The sequence below is a fragment of the Tamandua tetradactyla genome, chromosome 2 (assembly GCF_023851605.1).
Source record: "Tamandua tetradactyla isolate mTamTet1 chromosome 2, mTamTet1.pri, whole genome shotgun sequence".
NCBI classification, from domain to species: domain Eukaryota; kingdom Metazoa; phylum Chordata; class Mammalia; order Pilosa; family Myrmecophagidae; genus Tamandua; species Tamandua tetradactyla.
Genome location: NC_135328.1, coordinates 125,309,641 through 125,330,857, shown reverse-complemented (window position 1 = coordinate 125,330,857; position 21,217 = coordinate 125,309,641). Strand labels below are relative to the sequence as shown.

At 45.9% G+C, this 21,217-nt stretch overlaps 1 protein-coding gene across 5 annotated transcripts in view; it reads left to right on the top strand.

Annotated features, from left to right (window-relative positions):
• CAMSAP1 (calmodulin regulated spectrin associated protein 1) overlaps positions 1-21,217 on the top strand; it is a 112,057-nt gene that overhangs the window by 86,230 nt on the left and 4,610 nt on the right. For all 5 annotated transcript variants that reach the window (XM_077148781.1, XM_077148783.1, XM_077148779.1 and 2 more), the window contains 8 exons: positions 2,410-2,498; positions 3,000-3,084; positions 3,762-6,177; positions 7,019-7,155; positions 8,171-8,379; positions 8,870-8,972; positions 10,514-10,629; positions 11,114-11,232. In XM_077148781.1, the coding sequence (XP_077004896.1) occupies positions 2,410-2,498; positions 3,000-3,084; positions 3,762-6,177; positions 7,019-7,155; positions 8,171-8,379; positions 8,870-8,972; positions 10,514-10,629; positions 11,114-11,232 (3,274 nt within the window). The remainder of the gene's footprint in view (positions 1-2,409; positions 2,499-2,999; positions 3,085-3,761; positions 6,178-7,018; positions 7,156-8,170; positions 8,380-8,869; positions 8,973-10,513; positions 10,630-11,113; positions 11,233-21,217) is intronic.

Here is a 21,217-nt window from a genome sequence, read left to right as displayed (position 1 = left end):
GTTTTTCAGTTTTTCTATTTCTTCTTTATGTTCAGCCCATGTCTTCTTCATGTCCTCCCTCAATTTATCGATTTCGTTTTTGAAGAGGTTTTCCATTTCTGTTCGTATATTCAACATTAGTTGTCTCAGCTCCTGTATCTCATTTGAACTCTTGGTTTGTTCCTTTGACTGGGCCATATTCTCAATCTTCTGAGCGTGGACCGTTATCTTCTGCTGGCATCTGGGCATTTAGTCAGATTTCCCTGGGTGTCAGACCCAACAAGATTGTAAGATTTTTCTGTGAAATCTCTGGGTTCTATTTTTCTTATCCTGCCCAGTAGGTGGCGCTCGTGCCACACATTTGTCTCACGTGTTTGGAAGGGATACCCCCGGTCACCGTTCTCCGCGGCCTGGGGATTTCCGATCCAATTCTCTCAGTTGGTCCGGGGGGCCGCACGTGGTGGGGGCGTCAGCCGCCGCGGCTTGATGGGACCCTGTGGCTCCTTTATTAATTCTCCTATTGGTGTTTGGTTGGACCCAGTCCCTGCCACTGTCGGAAATTCCCTCCTCTCCCTGGAGGGGCGTCAGTCGCCGGCCGCCGCGGCCTGGGGAATTTCGCCACCGGACCCGGAAGCCGCCCGCGGGGGAGGGGCACCGGTCACTGGCCACCCCGGCTTGGGTAGCCCTCTGATCCGAGACTCGTATTCGGTCCAGGAAGCCGCCCGCAAAAGAGGGGCGCCGGCCACCGCGGCTTGGGTAGCCCTCTGATCCGAGACTCGTAGCCGGTCCAGGAAGCCGCCCACAAAAGAGGGTCGCCGGCCACCGCGGCTTGGGAAACTTGCCTCTCCGAGACTCTCAGCCGGCCCGGGAAGGAGGGAGGGAGGCGCTCCGGCCGCCACAGCTGCCGCAGCTTGGGGAATCACGCGCCGCTCGGGGATCTCACCGCAGCAGAATCTCGCAGTCAGAGTAGCCAGTCCAGACTGGGGTACGCTGTGTGTCCGTTCCCTGCCGTGGCCCCGGGAGCTGTTCTGCACTGTTTCTGTTCACCTAGTAGTTGCTCTGGAGGAGGAACTAAGACGCACGTACCTTACTAAGCCGCCATCTTGGCCCCCCTCCCCGCTTTCTTGTTTCTTGCCCTGCCTATATGGTGCCTTTTTTTTCCCACTTAGGAGCGTCTACTTAATGTGTTATAGACTCCAGTCAGATTTTCCCAGACCACACTGGCCTCCTTTCAGGAGGAAAGAGTCACCTACGTCACTTTTCCCTGAGGGTGAGACCCAATAGGTTGAAAGACTTTCCTATGAAGTCTCTAGACACTGTTTTTCTTATCCTGCCCAGTATGTGGCACTTGTCTGCCTGCGGGTCCAACTAGCATAAAGTGTCTAACTTCAGCAAACTCTCCCTGCTTGGGGTGTGGTTGAGACAGAGGAGAGGTTGTAGGCTGGCTTTAATTGCTTCAGTTTTCCAGACCCTGGTGTCTGAATTCCTTGAGGGAAAGATTCCCTCTGAGCTGGGCCCCTCCCCTCTCCTGAGGAAGGCATAGCCTCCAGACAAACTCTCAGACAAACTTAATTCCATCCTTGCCTGGGGCAGTTGGAGCCTGAGAAGTCTTGCAGTTGTATCCAAAGAGCAGTCAAGCCATAGAAACATAGCCACAAAAAAGAAGAGACAAACAAATCCTTTTCAGAGCAGGACCCACCCGTTCCTCGAGTTTGCCTATCAAGAGCTTAAGTTGGTGTGTTGCTCTGTATGTCTCCACATTCTGTATGCCCCTCCTTTCCTTCAGGGACCAGATCCTTTCAAGTATTTTGTGCTGTCTGATCCTAAAAAAATGTAAGTTTTTTTTTTCTTTTTCCGTCAGCCCCCCCGCCCCCCGCCCCGGCGCCGAGGCAAAAACCTGCAACCTCAGCTTTTACTGGTAGTTCAACTGAGCTGGGGGCCTACTTTTAGTAGTCAGAATTTGTTAATTAATTCCACAAACTGAGCTCAGCCCCTTGCTGTTAGTAAAGTCTCTTTCCTTTTCCCTCTGGGAACCAGCCTGTGGGAGAAGGACACTGGCCTCCACAGCTTGGGGGCTCAGGGTTCTGGTTGGGATCTTCTGGGTGGGATCGCAGCTGGTCCAGCTTGTCCAGCCTGGTGTACACTGTGTGTCCGGTCACTGATGTGGCCCCAGCAGTTATTCTGTACAGTTCCTGGCTATTTACTAGATGCTCTGGAGGACGAACTAAATCCCACACCCCACTAAGCTGCAATCTTGGACCCTTCTCCTCAAAAATTCCTATAGCAATTAATTTTTCTTGAAGATTCTACACTTCTCACAGATTGTGTGAATTCATGATGGTCTTTATGCTTTCCTTTGCATTCACTTTTGAACTTGAAGATGGTTTGTTAAGTTAATGATTCTTTTCTCCCTTGTCCTCTCTCTCCTAGTGGGAAAGGAACCTCTGCCTTTAGCCCATCCCACCCTTTGCTGCCCTTGAGGCAGAAGCAGCAGAAGCCGCAGGGAGAGGACAGCCCTGGTAGGAGCGCCACTTCCTCTCTTCCCTCTCATTCATTTCTTCTTGCTACAGTTTAGACAAGCGAGAGTTCTTAAAATTAAGTGTGCTTATGATGATACAGTATTTTTAGTTGAGAAGACAATGACTGAATAAATTTGGGTATTTGATTGATGTACCATAGATTTTATAGCCTTTATAATGAAAATAACATTAAAATATAATAGATTTTATAAGCTATATAGAATATTGCTGTCATATAAGAACTTACATAAATATATATAATATATATATAAGTTCACTTACAGTTCTGATTATTTCATGTTTTGGGTTGATTTTACTATTGGATTGCACATTACTGTCATTAAAACTATTGGAAATTATATTGTTTTTTTAAATCTGCTTTTTTTGTTGGTGTTAAATTATGATGCATTTCCTGGAAAATGCTTATTATATTAAAAATTTTTTTAAATGCTATAAAACGTGTAACTTAATGCTGAAAACAGTTTTTCCTCCAAATTGCAGATCAACGACATAGATCCACTTCTCTAACCCGAGTTGACGGTCAGCCACGTGGTTCGGCCGTAGCATGGCCAGAAAAAAGAAACAGGTGGAAACCATTTTTATTCACTTAAGTCTACATTTAGAGTGTTCATTAGATGGAAATAGCAGTTCTCAAGGTGTGCTCCAGGGACCCCTGTGGGCCACTAAGATCGTTTTGGGAGTCCCTGAGGTCGCATCTGTGTTCGTAATGATGGCTAAGTTATTATCCACCTGTTCTGTTCTCTCATATGTGGCAAGTAGGGCTTTCTTCCCAGAGGCTCCGGGATGTGCTAGCGCTATGGACTGAGTGCAGAATTAGAAAAGAGAACCCAATCAGAATTCAAAGAGATTTGCAGAGTTGTAAATTAGTTGTATAAACCATTTTGATTTAGAAAATATAGTCATTTTTCATGTAATGGGTTCGTTTTAATTTTTAAGTCAGTGTTTTAAACATTTCTCTGTTTTAATTTCTAATATGGTAAATACTGGGTACTGTAGGAAACAAAGTTCTTTGGGCTTCTCAGTAATTTTTAAGAGTGTAAAATGTCCTGGGCTCAAAATATGTGCCAGAGGACTATTGCACTGAAATGCTCTCTGATGTTCTTTTGCTCTGGGGAAGGGTTTATTTAAATCTCCTGTAACTCTGTTCTCTTTCCTTAAATGCCATTCTTTTCCTTCAGTGTTTTGAGCAGCTTTTCCACATGCAATGGCTCGCTCATGACTTTTTTCTCCTCCCTGCCCTAGGCCCGTGTCCCAGCCGACGCCCTTCGCCCTGCACCATGCTGCAAGCTGTGACCTGGATCCTGGCTCTGGTGACAGTGTCAGTCTGGCTCGCTCCATCAGCAAGGACAGCTTGGCCTCCAATATCGTCACTCTGACCCCGCAGAATCAGCCTCACCCCACAGCCGTGAAGACCAATGGGCAGGGCCTCCTGAGCAACGTCAACATCGAGGATGAGGATGAGGAGCTGGTGGCGATCATCACAACAGATGCATCTGCCCACGACAGTGACCTGGAGATTCCCCAGGCCTTGCCTCAGACCTCAAGTCTGACAGCAGGTGCCAGGCCTCCCCAAAGACAGGCAGACACCTTGGAAAGTAAGCCTGAGAGTTTTTTCTTGGAGCCGTTGATGCCAGCCACGCTTAAGCCAACAAAAGAAAAGCAGGTTATTACCAAGGAAGACGAGCGTGGGGAAGGAAAGCCAAGGAGCTTTGCACCCAAGAGGCCCAGTGAGGGCTACCAGCCTCTGGCGCGCAGGAAAGTGGCCAGTGCTCATGCCAGCCGTGACCGTGACTTGAACAGAACTTTCACCCCTATTTCTTGCCCGGAATTCTCTACAGGTGTAGGTGCCACCACCCCAGAGCCCTCGGGAGAAGTGTGCGGCAAGTCTCTAGCCAGTGGTGGTTTCCACCGGGTGCCTCAGGTGCAGACTGCTGATGGCTTCTTCCTTCATGTGGCCAAAACCAGTGAGGACACAGAGGGAAGGTCCAGTGTTAGTTCGAAAAGCCCCAACTCGCACGATTTAGACACTTGGACTATACTGAGGCAAGATTCTGATTCCGATGTTGTAGATTTAGAGGACGCAGAGCAGGATTTAAGTGGCGAGGACCCTCCTATAGTTACCACCAAATATGTTGGTGAGGAAGAATCAGCAAAGCTGCAAGAGGATATGAAAGTAAAGGAACACGAAGACAAAGATGATGCCAGTGGCCGCTCAAGTCCCTGTCTGAGCACAATTTCTCAAATCAGCAGCGTCTCGATGGCTAGTGGGAGTGTTAAGATGACAAGCTTTGCAGAAAGGAAACTTCAGAGACTGAACAGCTATGAAACCAAGTCCAGCACAAGCAGTTCTCAGAAGACCACACCTGATGCATCAGAAAGCTGCCCAGCCCCTCTGACTACGTGGAAACAAAAGAGAGAACAGAGCCCAGGCAGGCAGAGCAAAGAGCACGCCCACCTCCTGGCGTCTGAGCTGGTGCAGCTGCACATGCAGCTGGAGGAGAAGCGCAGGGCCATAGAGGCCCAGAAGAAGAAGATGGAGGCCCTGTCTGCCCGGCAGCGGCTGAAGTTAGGGAAGGCGGCGTTCTTGCATGTCGTTAAGAAGGGCAAGGCAGATGGCCCTCAGCCGCTGAAACCAGAACACTTCGAAAAAGAGTATTCTCAGCACAACGGAGAAGACTTTGACGATGGTATTTCTAAGACAGAAGCATTTCTTGTTAAAGAGGAGAGAGACGCTCTCCTCAGTGAGTCTCAAGAGGTGGAAAAAGATAACCTGGCTTTTATTCAGCAACACACACCAAAGGACCTTGCTTCTGTACATGAGTTAGAGAAAAATAAAATGATTTCCGCTGCTCTCCTGGAAGACGGCATTGGCGAGGTTGTAGATGTGAATGAATGTGACCTTTCCATTGAAAAACTCAATGAGACCATTAGTACACTGCAGCAAGCAATACTGAAGATTTCGCAGCAGCAGGAGCAGCTCCTCATGAAATCCCCGACGGTGCCCACACCAGGTTCTAAAAGTAACTCACAGGACCAAAAGGTAAAGGCTTCCATCCACTTTGTTGAACCGCTCTCTCCAACGGGAATGACTGCTCACCGCAAACCCCCTCGTCTTGGTCAGGCACGGAATTCCCGTTCAGGAAGACCAGCTGAGCTGAAGGTTCCAAAAGATAGACAGCCGGGTTCATCCAGGAGCAAAACGCCAACCCCAAGCGTCGAGGCCCTCCCGCACTCGCGAACTCTCCCTCCCGCCCACTCTCCCAGGACCCCCTCAGACCCGTGCTCGGGAAGCACTGCTGACCCTGGGAAGGATGCTCACAGCCAGTTCTTCTTTGACAGTTTTAGGCTCCATGATGAAAGCAACCAGCGGACCTGTGTCTTGTCCTCGTCCAAAGACACAAACATCATTTCGGAGCAAATGGGCTTCAAAGAGGTTCTGGATAGTAGCGTGAAGGAAGTAGGTGTGAGCTCTTCAGACATGTTGGGAAGAGAGAGCGTTCCCATGGAGGGGCCCCTGAGGGGCAAGGTCAGCCTCATCGAAGTGGACCTTTCAGACCTGAGAGCCCCCAAGGGGGATGGGGAGGTGGAAACCCATGACAACTCGGCAGACCTGGTCAGCGAGTGTGACCAGAAGCTGGGAGTCGGGTTCTTCTTCAAGGTAAGCCGGAGCACACCTAGTGCAGGTGGGTTGCTGCTCCACCTTGACTGAGGGTGTGAGAGAGCTCAGATTCAGAGCAGGTGCACAGGCCTCCGGGTAAGTGAGGCAACAGGCCAGCTTGGAAGCACTTAGATGGGTGAGCATGGCTTTGTTCTAATATGGATCCTGAAATTTGAATACCATGTACTTTGCACATGTTGCAAAATGTTCTGTTTCTTTTGATGTTTTTTCAGCCATCTGAAAACTTGAAAGTCATTTGCTGCTCATAGGATGTACAAAAACAGGCAGTGAGCTGGGCTTGGCCCATGGGCTGGACAGATATAGAAACTTTAAAAGGCATTTTTCCCCCTCTCTATCTGTACTTTTTTTCTTAGGGAAGCGAAAAAAATGAATTGCAAAACTTCTTTTTTGTTTTAATAGTGTCTGGTTTTCCTCCTGGCAGTTGTGAAGGTAAATGACATAATCGGAATTTCTTATCAAAATATGTATACTTTATTTGCTGTATGCACATTTAAAATGTAAGCAGGTTAATAATCATTGTGGGTATTAGCGCGTACTGTGGAAATTTGTGGAGTTTTAGAGCAAAGTGGATTCAGTACGAGGTGTTTGGGAAGCTGACCTTATGGCTTCCCTTGAATGGAGTGGTCTCTTCCATACGGGTGTTAGAATCTGTAAAGACAGGCTTATTCATCAGTTAAAAAAAGAACAAAGAAAATCTTTAGACTATGCAATGAAATTTTTCAAGCAGACATAAATTAAAGTTCTGCTGATGAGTCAGAATAAGTCTTTTTTGGGTGAAGAGCCATTTGCTGTAATGTTAGATGTGATGCGTATTTTGTAGGATGAACAGAAAGCAGAAGATGAACTCGCCAAGAAGCGGGCAGCCTTCCTTCTGAAACAGCAGCGCAAAGCGGAAGAGGCTCGTGTACGCAAGCAGCAGCTTGAAGCGGAAGTCGAACTCAAGAGAGATGAAGCCCGGTAAGCCCCTTTCCTGCCATGACCCACCTCTGAGCCCCCGTGTGCTTTGGAGGGTAGGCAGGGAATGGGCTGGGCTAGCTTCATGTCCCCACCTGGGGCAGGGGCCAAGGAGCAGGTGGCACCGGGCCCGAGCCCTGGTCATTGACTGCTGTTTTCTGTGAATGTTCTGCTCAGGTCCCTCAGGTCCTATTTTCCCCAGCGCGTTGTGTCCCATGTGGCTAGCCACCTCAGCACGGCTGCTAGGTGCTGAGCCCTGGCGTGAGCCCTTTGCATGCATTGTCTCCCTTCATGATCACAATGCCCTATGAGGTGCAATGTTTGTTACCCCCTTTCCACTGCTGAGGCCACTGGTGGGCAGTGTGGGGGGTGAGCTGCCCCAGTTACAAGGCTCTGCAGTGGTACTGGGTGTCAGCACAGAGTACCCTCCAGGTTCCTTCCTGTACTGCCATGTGGGCTGGGTGAGCCTGCCATCCTCAGCCTCCACTACAGATGCCTGTGTGTGCCTTGTGCTGGTGCCACCCATGCTTACCGTGGCTTGGGAGGAGCACATCCTTCAGGGACCTCCTCAGAGGTCATGTGGCCCACCCTTTCTCTTGCTGTTTGGAGCATCACAGAGCTCATGTGAATCCAACAAGAGAGCCCGGAGGGAAGTCCTGCCCTAGGTCAGAGCTAAGGGTTGCAGGTCCAGTTTACTGGTGGAGGGAGACACAGGGAGACAAAAAGCCGAAAAGGTTAACCTCTGTTCCACACCTACCTCACACTTTTCTCAGCCCTTACTTCATTTAATCTCTCAAGCAAAGTGGAGGCTATAATTCATCCATTACACAAAATAAATATTTTTTCTGATTCAATAAAATATGTTGAACTATGCAAAAAGAAAAGAGGAGTTCCTGCGTTGATGCGGAGACTTCTCCACAGAAGCTGGGGAAGGTTTGTGGTACAGTTTCTGCTCATGAGGCAGCTTCACCAGAGCCCCTGCCAATCCAAGCCGATTTCCAACATATTTTTCTTTCAGGCGTAAAGCTGAAGAGGATAGGATCCGAAAAGAGGAAGAGAAGGCTCGGCGGGAACTTATTAAGCAGGAGTACCTGCGAAGGAAGCAGCAGCAGATTCTAGAAGAACAAGGACTTGGCAAACCTAAATCAAAGCCGAAAAAGCCACGGCCGAAGTCGGTACACCGGGAAGAGTCCTGCAGTGATTCGGGAACTAAAGGCTCCTCAACCCGTAAGCTAGTCCACCGCAGGCTCCTCACTGCTGCCGCACCCCGCCCTCTGCCCTCATTTCTGACCTCCTTTACTCTGTTCCCAGTGCTCTTTTTTATTTTTCACATGGGCAGGCCCCAGGAATCGAACCCAGATCTCTTGTACGTCCTTTATCTTGTTTTAATTTTCTCTGGAACATTGTAGGTAGGTAGGTGGGACAGAGAGTCTTATGCCCATTTTACAGATGATAAAGCTGAGACGAGGTATATAGGTACTGAGATGGAAGGGTACCGTGACATGCCTGGGGGCGTCCTAGGGTGGGTTCACATGCATAGCCTCCCCCGAGGTGCGGACCTCAGCTACAGGACATTGGAGACTGCCATGGTGAAGGATCTGGTGCCAGGGCAGTAAAGAGCTCTGCCCTCTTTGCCCTCTTGTGTTGGTCAGGGGCGCAATGAGTGTTTTTTTTATGAAAGTGTTTCATGAGCCATCATGTCTCTTGTCCCTGGCAGCTGATAATCTAAGCCGGGCCCAGTCTGGCTCCAGCCTGTCCTTGGCGTCAGCAGCGACCACAGAGCCGGAGAGCGTGCACTCAGGCAGTATACCTTCCCAGCGGTAAGGGGCTTGGGCACGGAGGGTCCAGGGAGGGTACTTGGGGCTGCCTGATTGAAGCTGTCAGAGAGACTGAGTTTGAAATACTTGTAAGTTCACAGAAGAGTTGTAGTTATTTTACAGGGTACACCCAAATGCTCTTACCCAGGCTCACCAGTTGGTTATATTTTGCCATGTTTGCTTTGTTACTCCCTCCCCTCCCCTCATGTGCATGCAGGTCTTTTAGCCATTTAATAGTAAGTTGAAGGTATCTTGTCTTTTTTCTTGAATACTTTAGAGTGCCTTTCTTTGAAGAAGGGGACTTTGTTTCTTAACCACAGTGCAGCTCTCGGACCAGTACTTTCATCTGGCCAGCAGTCCATTTCCAACAATGCTTATCTGTCTCAGTGCTGTCTTTTAGAGCTGGGACAAACTCAAGGCTGTACACTGCATTTAGTGTTGTTTTGTTTTCATCTTTTTTTTTTAATCTGGAACAATTCCTCACCTTTTTTGTCTTTCTGGACCTTGAAGGTTTTGATAAGCATGGGCCAGTTATTTTGCAGGCTGTCTTTCAGTTTGGGTTTCTCTTAATAGATTTGGGTTGTACATTTTTGGGCAGAATGTCCCAGAAGCAGGATTGTGTCTTTCTTAGTGCACATTGTCCAGTTTACCCATATTGGTCAAGTTGATCTGGGTCATTTGTTAAGGCAGCATTGGCCAGGTTTTCCCTTGTGGTTAGAATTCTCCCTTTGTAATCCCAAAGGAATATGTGAGGAGATACATGGACCTACATAAATATCACTGGACCTCTGCGCACTGGTTTGGGCCCCGCCCCCAGTGACCACTACCCTCTGCTGTCTTGTACTCTGTGGCAGCGCAGAGCTTCCCTGTCCCATGAGTCTGTGTGCTCATGCGTGTGTGTCCACCTGGGCTCCTTTTCCTGTCTCTTCTCCTGTTGGGCCTTTTGTGCTCTGCTGGGCCTTGTGGTGGAGGTGCGTGCAAAGGTTCTGGGCCTGCCCCTCCTCTGAAGAGTCAGTTTTGTTCTGTCTGGCAGCCAGTTGACCTGGTAGGAGTCAGACCCCAGCCCCTTCTCCCTGGCTGGGACCACAGCTGCAGCATCTACTGGCCTGTGCAGACAGCGAGCTGCAGGTGTTTGCCCCATCCTTGTGCAGCTCAGGGCCTGCGTGGTACGAGGGACTCTGGAACCTCAGCTTTTGGATTCCACCTGCCTGGCTCTCTCCCTTCTGGGTTCCCTACTGGTTTGGCAGCAACAAGGCTGTGGGCAGCACGGTGCTCATGCGGCAAGAGCCTACGTGAAGGTGGGGCACCTGGTGTGCCTCATGTGTGAATTTTGCCCGAAGCTTATTTCTGCGGAAGCATTAGAGCAATGCCAGCCTGTTGGCCATGATGTCATGCACCCTGTGACCCGCTGGTCGTCTCTTTATACTGATGACAGCATTTGGCCATCTTAAAGGGACTGCCGGGACAGCCAGCCAGGCTAGTTGGGGATGAGAGGAAGGGCAGCCTCCTCCAAGTCTTCTCATCCTCTCCTCCTGTGCCTTCAGAGTCGAGTCCCTGGAAGCCCTGTCTGCGCTGAGCCGGAACCCGAGCAGGAGCACCGACAGGGACTGGGAGACGGCATCCGCCGCGTCCTCCCTCGCGTCTGTGGCCGAGTACACAGGTGACAGGCTTTTGCACACACCACACGGTTCTCACCACCTTCAGACACCCCTCTTTATTTTGATCTGAAAAGTGTTTTCTAATAAAATGTTTTCATTGTGAAGGAAGCTGCTTTTAACTCTTATGGTGATAGAGTGTGGGAAACGTGCAGTCCCCAGACCCGCCTGCCCCCTCCCACCAGTCTGAGCAGAGTGGTGGTCAGTGGTTGTGTGTCCTGGAGAGCCTTTTTAGATCAAAGAAAGTAAAATTAGAAAGGGGTAAACTGTTAATTACTTTAGTTTGTTCTTTGTTTAAGATTTCTGGTAGAATTCTTTTGGATGTATTTGAAGTGGTTGTTACTCTAATACTCTTTCTTCCCATTTAAAAAATATCACAAGTATCCCTAATTCATCCTTCCCATTGCTTGGTTCTGAGAACTTGTTGGTTTTCTCTGTAAGTGTATGCCTCAGCTGTTAACCTTGTAAATCTTGACCCGTTTTTCATAGGTCCCAAGCTCTTCAAGGAGCCCAGTAGCAAATCGAACAAACCGATTATCCACAATGCTATATCCCATTGCTGCTTGGCGGGAAAAGTGAATGAGCCTCACAAGAATTCCATATTAGAGGCAAGTAACAACTCTGCTGAGTTTTATATAGAAGGAAAGATGCTCGTGAGTGGAGGGTCTTTTTAAGAGAAAATGTCCCCAGTTATTTGCACATGGGGCTCCTCACAATGTGTAATTTTAAACTTTCCTGCTGTTAGTCGGTGCCTGGCTCTTTTTCTCTGTGCGTCTAGGGAGCAGCATCAGGCTGCTCTGCATGGCACCGGGGCCTGGTGGGCGGTTGGGCGGCTTCAGAAAGAGTAGCCTGTGATGAGAAGTTCAGACTCAGACAGACAGACATCATGGGCAGCATTCCACTCAGGCATGGCGAGACATCGCTTGGGGGGTGCCTTGCAGGCTTGGCGAGAAGGCTCATCTGTTCAAGTCAGAGGGCTCGGAGGCTGGGGGAAGTGGTAGGGGAGTAGGTGAGGGTGGGCAGGGGGCTTAATTCCTCCAAAGTGGGTGGGGATGGGAAACTTGCAAGAGTGGGGAAATGGTACAGCACTCCAGAAGGGTGAGGAGGCCGGGGGCTGGGTGGGAGGGTGAGAAGCTGAGAGAATGCACAGGATAGGGTTGGGTGGGAGAATACTGGAAGTGAGGGGTGGTGCGGGGATGGGGGGGAAGCGATTCCAGTTTGGAACCTGGATTACTGGAGAGACGGGAAGTTTGTCCTGGGCGAAAAAGAGTAGTTTTTTGGTTTGTTTTTGACTGCTCCCTGAGGGTGGCACTGTGTCTGCCTCAGCTGGCAGGACAGGGTCAAGCTTGGGTCATTTTAACTGCGATGATGGTGGCTCACCAAGGGGAAAGATCCGGAAGGCAGTTGGAAATAGAGGGTTCAGGTTGGGCCCTGGGGCACCCTTAATAGTTGGAAGCTTTGGGCCCAGAGGCCAGAGGTGTGGTTTCCGTGGTGACAAGGGCAGGGCCCTCTGACTCATTACCAGGAGCTGACTGCGCAGCCCAGAGCCAGCACGGGAGACAACCTGGTGGGTCTTTGACATCTGTCTGCAGACCATGTGGTCTCCGTGGCAGCGCCTCCACTCTGGAGTGGCTGCTTTAACTGGACAAAGGAACGGGGCTGGCTGTGTCCCCACACCCCATTTACAGAAGCAGGCAACAACTGCGTTTGGCCTGTGGGCTGTAGTTTGCTGACTCCTGATTTAGTAGGGTAGAAAGTGACCATTTGGAAAAAAGGGGAAAGCAGAGCAGGGCTGTGGTGTTAAATGGGTGGTTCAGGGTAGGTCTTATTGATAAGGGGAGGGAGTGAGCCAAAACCCAGAGAGGGGAACAAACCTAGTGTGTCTGTGGAGGGGAGGGGGCAGAGGCCACTGGGGAGATGACCAGGGCTCTTGCTGGCCTGGGAAGAACTCCAGCTGTAGTTTGGGTGGTGTGGCAATGCTGGGTGTGTGGCCACTGTGGTGGGCAACGACCAAGCAGGGGGTGGGGAGGTGAGTCATGAAATCAGGAGAAAGTTATGGTAAGAAGGGGGGTCTCAGAACTTTTGAGGGGTAGAGCTTCCTGGATTTCCTGATTTCATAAGGGGTGAGAGGTTGGGAAGGGATCGACTCTCAGGTCTGGGCTGAGCAGTGGAGAAGGTGGCAGTGCCTCAGCTGAGTGACACCTATGCCTGGAGCAGGTGTGGGAGGGGAATCCAACTCCGTTTGAGCAAGCGCATTTTGGAATGCCTTTAAAACATCCAAGTGTGGATTCTAGGTCAGTCTTTGGGGACAGGAATCCAAAATTTGGGAGCAAGTTCTATACTAGTTGAGCAGGTTTCCAGAGAGGAGAGGCCCTGCCTTAGTGCTCAGGGTGCTGGGGACTGGTCTCAGGGCACCACCCTGCTGAGTGTAGGGCTCCATGAAGGACGAATGGATGATGACTGCATGGCAGTCTGTCTTCCATCCAAACTCTGCCTTCTAATAACTAAGACCAAGCCGTTTTCCTCATTGGTTGTTTTTGCTTGCATCCTACTTCAAAGCAGGTGTGTTTTTCTCTTCTGTAATGTAGAAAACCTGCATTGTTAAGAACATCCCTCCCTCCTGTCACACATCTTTCAGCTTGACTGGGTCAGAGTCAGCCCTTGATCTGCTAATGTTCCTGGGTAGATTTTTGTACAGAAAAGACTATTTGCCTTTTGTGTCTGTGGTCCTTAAGACCTCACATTAGAGATGTGCTGGAAGAACTCATGGGTCTCATATGTGGTTGTGCTCGCTGGTAGGACTTAGGAGCAGTGGCATCGAAAGGACACAAAGCCAGTCACCTGGGGAGCAGCCACAGGTGGGGTCTGCAGAGAACCCTAGGTAGGTCTCCCTCCCTCCCTCCCATCAGGGCTTGAAAAGTGCACTGTCCCCCAGCAACATGTGGGTGACGCTCCACCCGGAGGCCCATTCGAGAACCAGGCAACTCTACCTGGTACAGACCAAGATTCCAGGCTCCCAAGAGGAGCATAAACCACATTGTTGGTGCACACAGTGGATCTCCCTCCTCTGCTGGCTGTGCACTGGGGCCACCTGAGAGTTCAGTGCCCATGGGCGTCTGGCTGGCAGGCCTTCCAGGGACAGACACGAGGCCTGCCGTGAGCACCTCTCTCATGCTGCTGGCTGAAATAAGACTGTGCCAACCTCAGAACACATGTTCTGTCCTCCTCTAACTCAGGATGAAATAACCTGCCCATAATCTCATTTTCCCCACAATTCAGACTTCTTTTATTTATCGGCATCTAATTTCTGTTCATATTTAAATACCAAGCAATGGGTTGATCTAAACAACGAGAATTAATAGCTCATGGTTTTGAGGCCAGGAGAAGTCCAAAACTGAGGTGTGATCAAGGCAATGCTTTCTCCCCAGATTGGCGTTCTGGGGACGACTGCTGGGGGTCCTTGAGCCTGGGATTTCCCACCACGTGTCCGTGCCCTTGGTGGCCTCTCCTGGCCTCTTCCTTCTTTTCTGGGTTCCTTTGACTTCAGGTTCTGGCTTCACCCCTGGCTTTGTCTCTAGGGCTGTCCCTGTGAGGCCTTCAGTAACAGGATTAAGACCCATCCTGACTCAGCTGGGCACACCTTAGCTGGAGTCATCTCACTAAGAGATCCCACTTACCAGATCACACCCACAGTGATGACCCAAGTCTAGGAATGTGTCTTTCTGCAGTCTGGGTGCCAGGCCTCCACAGTGTTTAAGCATAGCATGTGTGTAGTTCAGATCAGATTGTATTTGCAGAGTGGGGTTCTCTTTGTTCACTTAATCTTCCTTAAAATATTTGCTTATTAATTTATATAAAACAATAAACCCATTACATGTACAAATAATACATATTTATGAAAAATATTTTAACATGTTTAAATGTCAGAGCACAATGTTACAAGCACTATGACAAATATCAATAGTTTATCTTATCAATTTCAGGCTTTTTTTGGTAACAGCTTTATTAAGGTACAGTTTACCCATTTAGCATATACAATTTCACTATATTCATGGAACTGAGCCATCGCTACCACTCGTAATTCCAGAACGTTTACACAGCTCTATCAGCAGTCACTCCTCATCCCTGCCTCCCCATCCCCCCAGCCCTGGCAGCCACTAATCTGCCTTCTGTGTCTAGATTTGCCCCTTTGGGACATTCTCTGTCAAAGAAGTCAGTATGTGGCCTCCTATGGCAGCGCCTTTCTCTTAGAACTTTGTCTCCGAGGTTCACCCCATGTGGCGTGGATCAGGATTTCATTCTGTCCTTTTGACCAAATAAGATTCCATCGTGTGGGTGTGTCACGATCACGTTCTGCTCAGGCTTTCATTCACTGATGGGCACTTTCAGCCACTCTGAATAGTGCTGCTAGGAGCACTGATGAGCATATTTTTCGGTGGATGCATGGTATGGTAGTTAGATTCAGTTGTCAGCTTGGCCAGATGAAGGCACCTAGTTCTGTTGCTGTGGACATGAGCCCGTGGTACGTGAACCTCATCTGTTGCTAATTACATCTGCAGTCAGCTAGGAGGCGCGCCTGTTGCAATGAATGATGTTTGACTTAATTGGCTGGTGCTTAAATGAGAGAGCTCAACGTAGCACAGCCCAAGCAGCTCGGCATACCTCATCTCACCACTTGCAGCTCAGCCCAGGCCTTTGGAGATGCAGAAAGGAATCACCCCGGGGAAAGTTGTTGGAACCCAGAGGCCTGGAGAGAAGGCCAGCAGAGATTACCCTGAGCCTTCCCACGTAAGAAAGAACCTCAGATGAAAGTTAGCTGCCTTTCCTCTGAAGAACTAACAAAATAAATCCCCTTTTATTAAAAGCCAGTCCATCTCTGGTGTGTTGCATTCTGGCAGCTAGCAAACTAGAACACATGGTTTCCATTGCGTGGCCATGCCCATGGTGGAAACATGTTTTCATTTCTTGTGTATGGAATTGTTGGCTCATATGGTAAGTCTGTGCTTAACATTATGAGGAACTGCCAGGCTTTTCCAAGTGGCTGCACCATTTTATTTTCCCACAAGTGGAGTCGGAGGGCTCCAATCTCTGCTCCTTTCCTGCCAAGTGTTCTTGTTATTTTCTGTCTTTGTGATTATCACCACCCTAGTGGGTGAGTTGGAACTTCATTGTGGTTTTGATTTGCATTCTCCTATGGGTGAGGATGTTGAACATCTTGTTATGTGATTTCTACTTAATCTTAAAAGCCTTTTCTCTTTTTACCTCTTATATACCTAGAAATTTTTTTTAATCTTTAAATAAAAAAAAATATACCAACAAACACATTCTTAATATATGATCATTCCATTCTCCATATAATCAGTAATTCACAATATCCTCACATAGTTGCATATTCATCATCATGAGCATTTCTTAGAACATTTGCATCAATTCAGAAAAAGAAAATAGAAAAATAATTCATACATACCATACCCCTTACCCCTCCCTTTCATTTATCACTACCATTTCAATCTACTAAATTTATTTTAACATTTGTTCCTCCTATTATTTATTTCTTTTTTATCCATCTGTTTTACTCATCTGTCCATAGGTAGATAAAAGAAGCATCAGACACAAAGTTTTCACAATCACACAGTCGCTTTGTGAAAGCTATATCATTGTACAATCCTCTTCAAGAAACATGGCTACTGGAACACAACTCTACATTTTCAGGCAGTTCCATCCAGCCTCTCTGTTATGCCTTTACTAAAAAGTGATATCTATTTAATGTGTCAGAATAACTTCCAGGATAACCTCTTGACTCTGTTTAGAATCTGTCAGACATTGACACTTTATTTTGTCTCATTTCTTTCTTCCCCCTTTTGGTTGAGAAGGTTTTCTCAGTCCCTTGATGCTGAGTCTCAGCTCATTCTAGGATTTCTGTCCCACATTGCCAGGAAGGTCCACACTCCTGGGAGTCATGTCCACGTAGACAGGGAGAGGGCAGTGAGTTTGCTTGTGTTGGCTGAGAGAGAGAGGCCTCATCTGAGCAACCAAAGAGGCTCTCTTAGGGGTAACTCTTAGCCCTAATTTTAAATAGGTTTAGCCTATCTTTTGTGGGGTTAAGTTTCATATGAACAAACCCCAAGATTGTGGGCTTAGCCTATTGCTTTGGTTGTCCCCATTGCTTGTGAGAGCAAGAATTCTCCACTTGGGGAATTTGAATTTTCCCCCTTTCTCACCATCCCCCCAAGGGAACTTTGCAATAAAGTCCTTCTGGGATTTATCGAGGCATCACTCTGGACAAACCTACAAAATCTCATGCCCTACTTAAGGTTCCATGTACTTATGGTGTTCAGTTAAGCTGTCCACATAAGTTATATTAGGAAATGCACTAGTCAAAATATGAATTTTGTACCAAATAAGTATTTTTTTGCTTTAAACTCACGCATAAGTTAAAGTCTTAAAATATTAATTAACCATCTTATTTTCAACACCCTGCATTATTGACCTTCCTCTGTTCTTCCTCATGCAAACATTTTTAAATTTGTACATTTAGTCACTATCATTATACACTCTAGGCATTCCTAGATTAGGCCATCTCAGTCTTTATTGTCTATCTTTCCTTCTGATTTCATTTGTGCCCCCAGGCCTTCTCCCTCTATCATTCTCACATTCAGCTTCATTCAGTGTTCTAACATTATTGTATTGCAGTTAGGTAGTATTGTGTTATCCATTTCTGAGTTTTTACAGTCAGTCCCGTTGCAAAATCTGTATCCCTTCAGTTCCAGTTACCCAGTATTTACCCTATTTCTATCTCCTGATGACCTCTGTTCTTAATTGAAATTCTCCAAGTTCATTCATTAATGTTAGTTCATATCAGTGAGACTATATAGTATTTGTCCTTTTGTTTCTGGCTAATCTCACTCAGCATAATGTCCTTAAGGTCCATCCATGTTGTTACATACTTTATAACTTTATTCTGTCTTACAGCTGCATAATATTCCATTGCATGTATATACCACAGCTTCTTTAGCCACTCATCTGTTGATGAACATTTCAGCTGTTTCCATTTCTTTGCAGTTATAAATAATGCTGCTGCAAACATTGGTGTGCAAATGTCCATTTCTGTCTTTACCCTCCTGTCCTCTGAGTAGATACCTAGCAATGGTATTGCTGGATTATATGGCAGTTCTATACTTAGCTTCCTGAGGAACCGCCAAACTGCCTTCCACAGTGGTTGTACCATTTGATGTTCCCACCAACAGTGGATAAGTGTGCCTCTTTCTCCACATCCTCTCCGGCACTTGTCGTTTTCTGTTTTATTGATAATGGCCAGTCTGGTGGGTGTGAGATGATATCTCATTGTGGTTTTGATTTGCATTTCCCTAATAGCCAGGGAAGTTGAGCATCTTTTCATGTATGTTTTGGGCATTTATATTTCCTCTTCTGAGAAGTGTCTGTTCAAGTCTTTTGCCCATTTTGTAATTGAATTGTTTGTCTTTTTGTTGTTGAGTTGAACAATGTCTTTATATATTCTGGATACTAGACCTTTATCTCATATATCGTTTCCAAATATTATCTCCCATTGTGTAGGCTGTCTTTTTACTTTCTTGATGAAGTTCTTTGATGGGCAAAAGTGTTTAATTTCGAGGAATCCCCATTTATTTATTTCTTTATTCAGTGCTCATGCTTTGGGTATAAGGTCTAGGAAAGCACCTCCTATTATAAGAGTTATATTTCCCTACAGTTTCTTCTAACAGTTTTATGGTCTTAGATCTAATGTTTAGGTCTTTGATCCATTTTGAGTTAACTTTTGTATAGGGTGTGAGATATGGTTCCTCTTTCATTCTTTTGCATGTGGATATCCAGTTCTCTAGGCACCATTATTGAAGAGACTGTTCTGTCCCAGGTGAGTTGGCTTGACCACCTTATCAAAGATCTATTGTCCATAGATGAGAGGGTCAATATCTGAACACTCTCTTCAATTCCTTTGGTCAGTATATCTATCTTTATGCCAGTACCATGCTGTTTTGACCACTGTACCTTCATAATATGCCTTAAAGTCAGGTAGCGTGAGACCTCCGACTTCATTTTTCTTTCTCAGGATACTTTTAGTTATTCGGGGCACCCTGCCCTTCCAGATAAGGTTATTGGTTTTTCTGTTTCTGAAAAATAAGTTTTTGGGATTTTAATTGGTATTGCATTGAATCTGTAAATTCATATAGGTAGAATTGACATCTTAACTATATTTAGTCTTCCAATCCATGAACGTAGTATGCCCTTCCATTTATTTAGGTCTTCTGTGATTTCTTTTAACAATTTCTTGTAGTTTTCTCTGTATAGATCTTTTGTCTCTTTAAATTTATTCCTAAATATTTTATTGTTATGGTTGCAATTGTAAATGGAATTTTTTTCTTGATTTTCCCCTCAGAGTGTTCATTACTAGTGTATAGAAACACTGCAGTTTTTTTTTTACCACAGTCTACCCTCTCCCTAGCGTTTCTTTTCTTTTATTAATTTTTAAAAAATATATAACAACAAATAAACAAACACCCTTACCATATGAACACTACAGATTTTTGAGTGTTGATCTTGTAACCTGCCACTTTGCTGTACTCATTTATTAGCTCTAGTAGTTTTGTTGTGAATTTTTCGGGGTTTTCAACATATAGTATCGTATCATCTGCAAATGGTAAGAGTTTTACTTCTTTCCAATTTTGATGCCTTGTATTTCTTTTTCTAGTCTATTTGCTCTGCCTAGAACTTCCAACACAATGTTGAATAACAGTGGTGGTATTGGACATCCTTGTCTTGTTCCTGATCTTAGGGGGAAAGTTTTCAGTTTTTCCCCATTGAGGATGATGTTAGCTGTGGGGTTTTCATATATTCCCTTTCTCATGTTGAGGATGTTCCCTTCTATTCCTATCCTTTGGCATGTTTTCAGCAGGAAAGGATGTTGAATTTTGTCATATGCCTTTTCTGCATCAATCGAGATGATCATGTGGTTTTCCTGCTTTGATTTGTTGATATGGTGTATTACATTAATTGATTTTCTTATGTTGAACCATCCTTGCATACCTGTGATAAATCCTACTTGGTCATGGTGTATAATTCTTTAATGTGCTGCTGGATTCGATTTGCAAGAATTTTGTTGAAGATTTTTGCATCTGTATTCATTAGAGAGATTGGTCTGTAGTTTCTTTTTTTTGTAATGTCTTTGTCTGACTTTAGTTTGAGGGTGATGTTGGCTTCATAGAATGAATTAGGTAGCTTTCCCTCCTCATCAGTTTTTTTGAAGAGTTTGAGCAGGATTGGTGCTAATTCTCTCTGGAATGTTTGGTAGAATTCACATGTGAAGCCATCTGGTTGTGAGCATTTCTTTTTGGGGAGCTTCTAAATGACTGATTCAATTTCTTTACTTGTGATTGGTTTGTTGAAGTTGTCTATTTCTCCTTGAGTCAGTGTTGATTGTTCATGCTTTTCTAGGAAGTTGTCCATTACATCTACATTGTCTAGTTAGGATAAAGTTGTTCATAGTATCCTGTCATTACTTTCTTTATTTCTGTGGGGTCAGTGGTTATGTCTCCTCTTCCATTTCTGATTTTATTTATTTACATTCTCTCTTCTTTTTGTCAACCTCATTAAGGGTCCAGCAATCTTACTGATTTTTTCATAGGAACAACTTCTGGTTTTGTTGATGTTTTCATGTTCTCAATTTCATTAATTTCCGCTCTAATCTTCATTATGTCTTTCCTTTTGCTTGCTTTGGGGTTAGTTTGCTGTTCTTTCTCTAGTTCTTCCAAGTGAACAGTTAATTCCTTGATTTTTGCTCTTTCTTCTTTTTTGAAATAGGCATTTAGAGCAATAAATTCCCCTTTTAGCACTGCCTTTGCTGCATCCCATAAATTTTGATATGTTGTGTTTTTATTTTCATTTGCCTCAAGATATTTACTGATATCTCTTGTAATTTCTTCCTTGACCCACTGGTTGTTTAAGAGTATGTTGTTGAGCCTCCATATATTTGTGAATTTTCTGGCCCTCTGCCTATTATTGATTTCCAACTTCATTCCTTTGTGATCTGAGAAAGTGTTTTGTATGATTTCAATCTTTTCAAATTTATTGAGACTTGCTTTGTGACCCAGCATATGGTCTATCCTTGAGAATGATCCATGAGCAGTTGAGAAAAGGTGTATCCTGCTGTTGTGGGGTGTAATGTTCTATAAATGTCTGTTAAGTTTAGTTTGTTTATTGTCTTATTCAAATTCTGTTTCTTTATTGATCCTCTGTCTAGACGTTCTCTGCATTGATGAGAGTGTGGAATTGAAGTCTCCAACTATTATGGTAGATGTGTCTATTTCTCTTTTCACTGTCTTCAGTGTTTGCCTCGTGTTTTGGAGCATTCTGGCTCGGTGCATAAATATTTATGATTGTTATGTCTTCTTGTTGAATTGTTCCTTTTTTTAGTATGTAGTGTCCTCCTTTGTCTCTTTTAACTGTTTCACATTTAAAGTCTAATTTGTTGGTTATTAGTGTAGCTATTCCTGCTCTTTTCTGATTGTTGCTTGCATGAAATATCTTTTCCCAACCTTTTACTTTCAACCTGTGTTTATC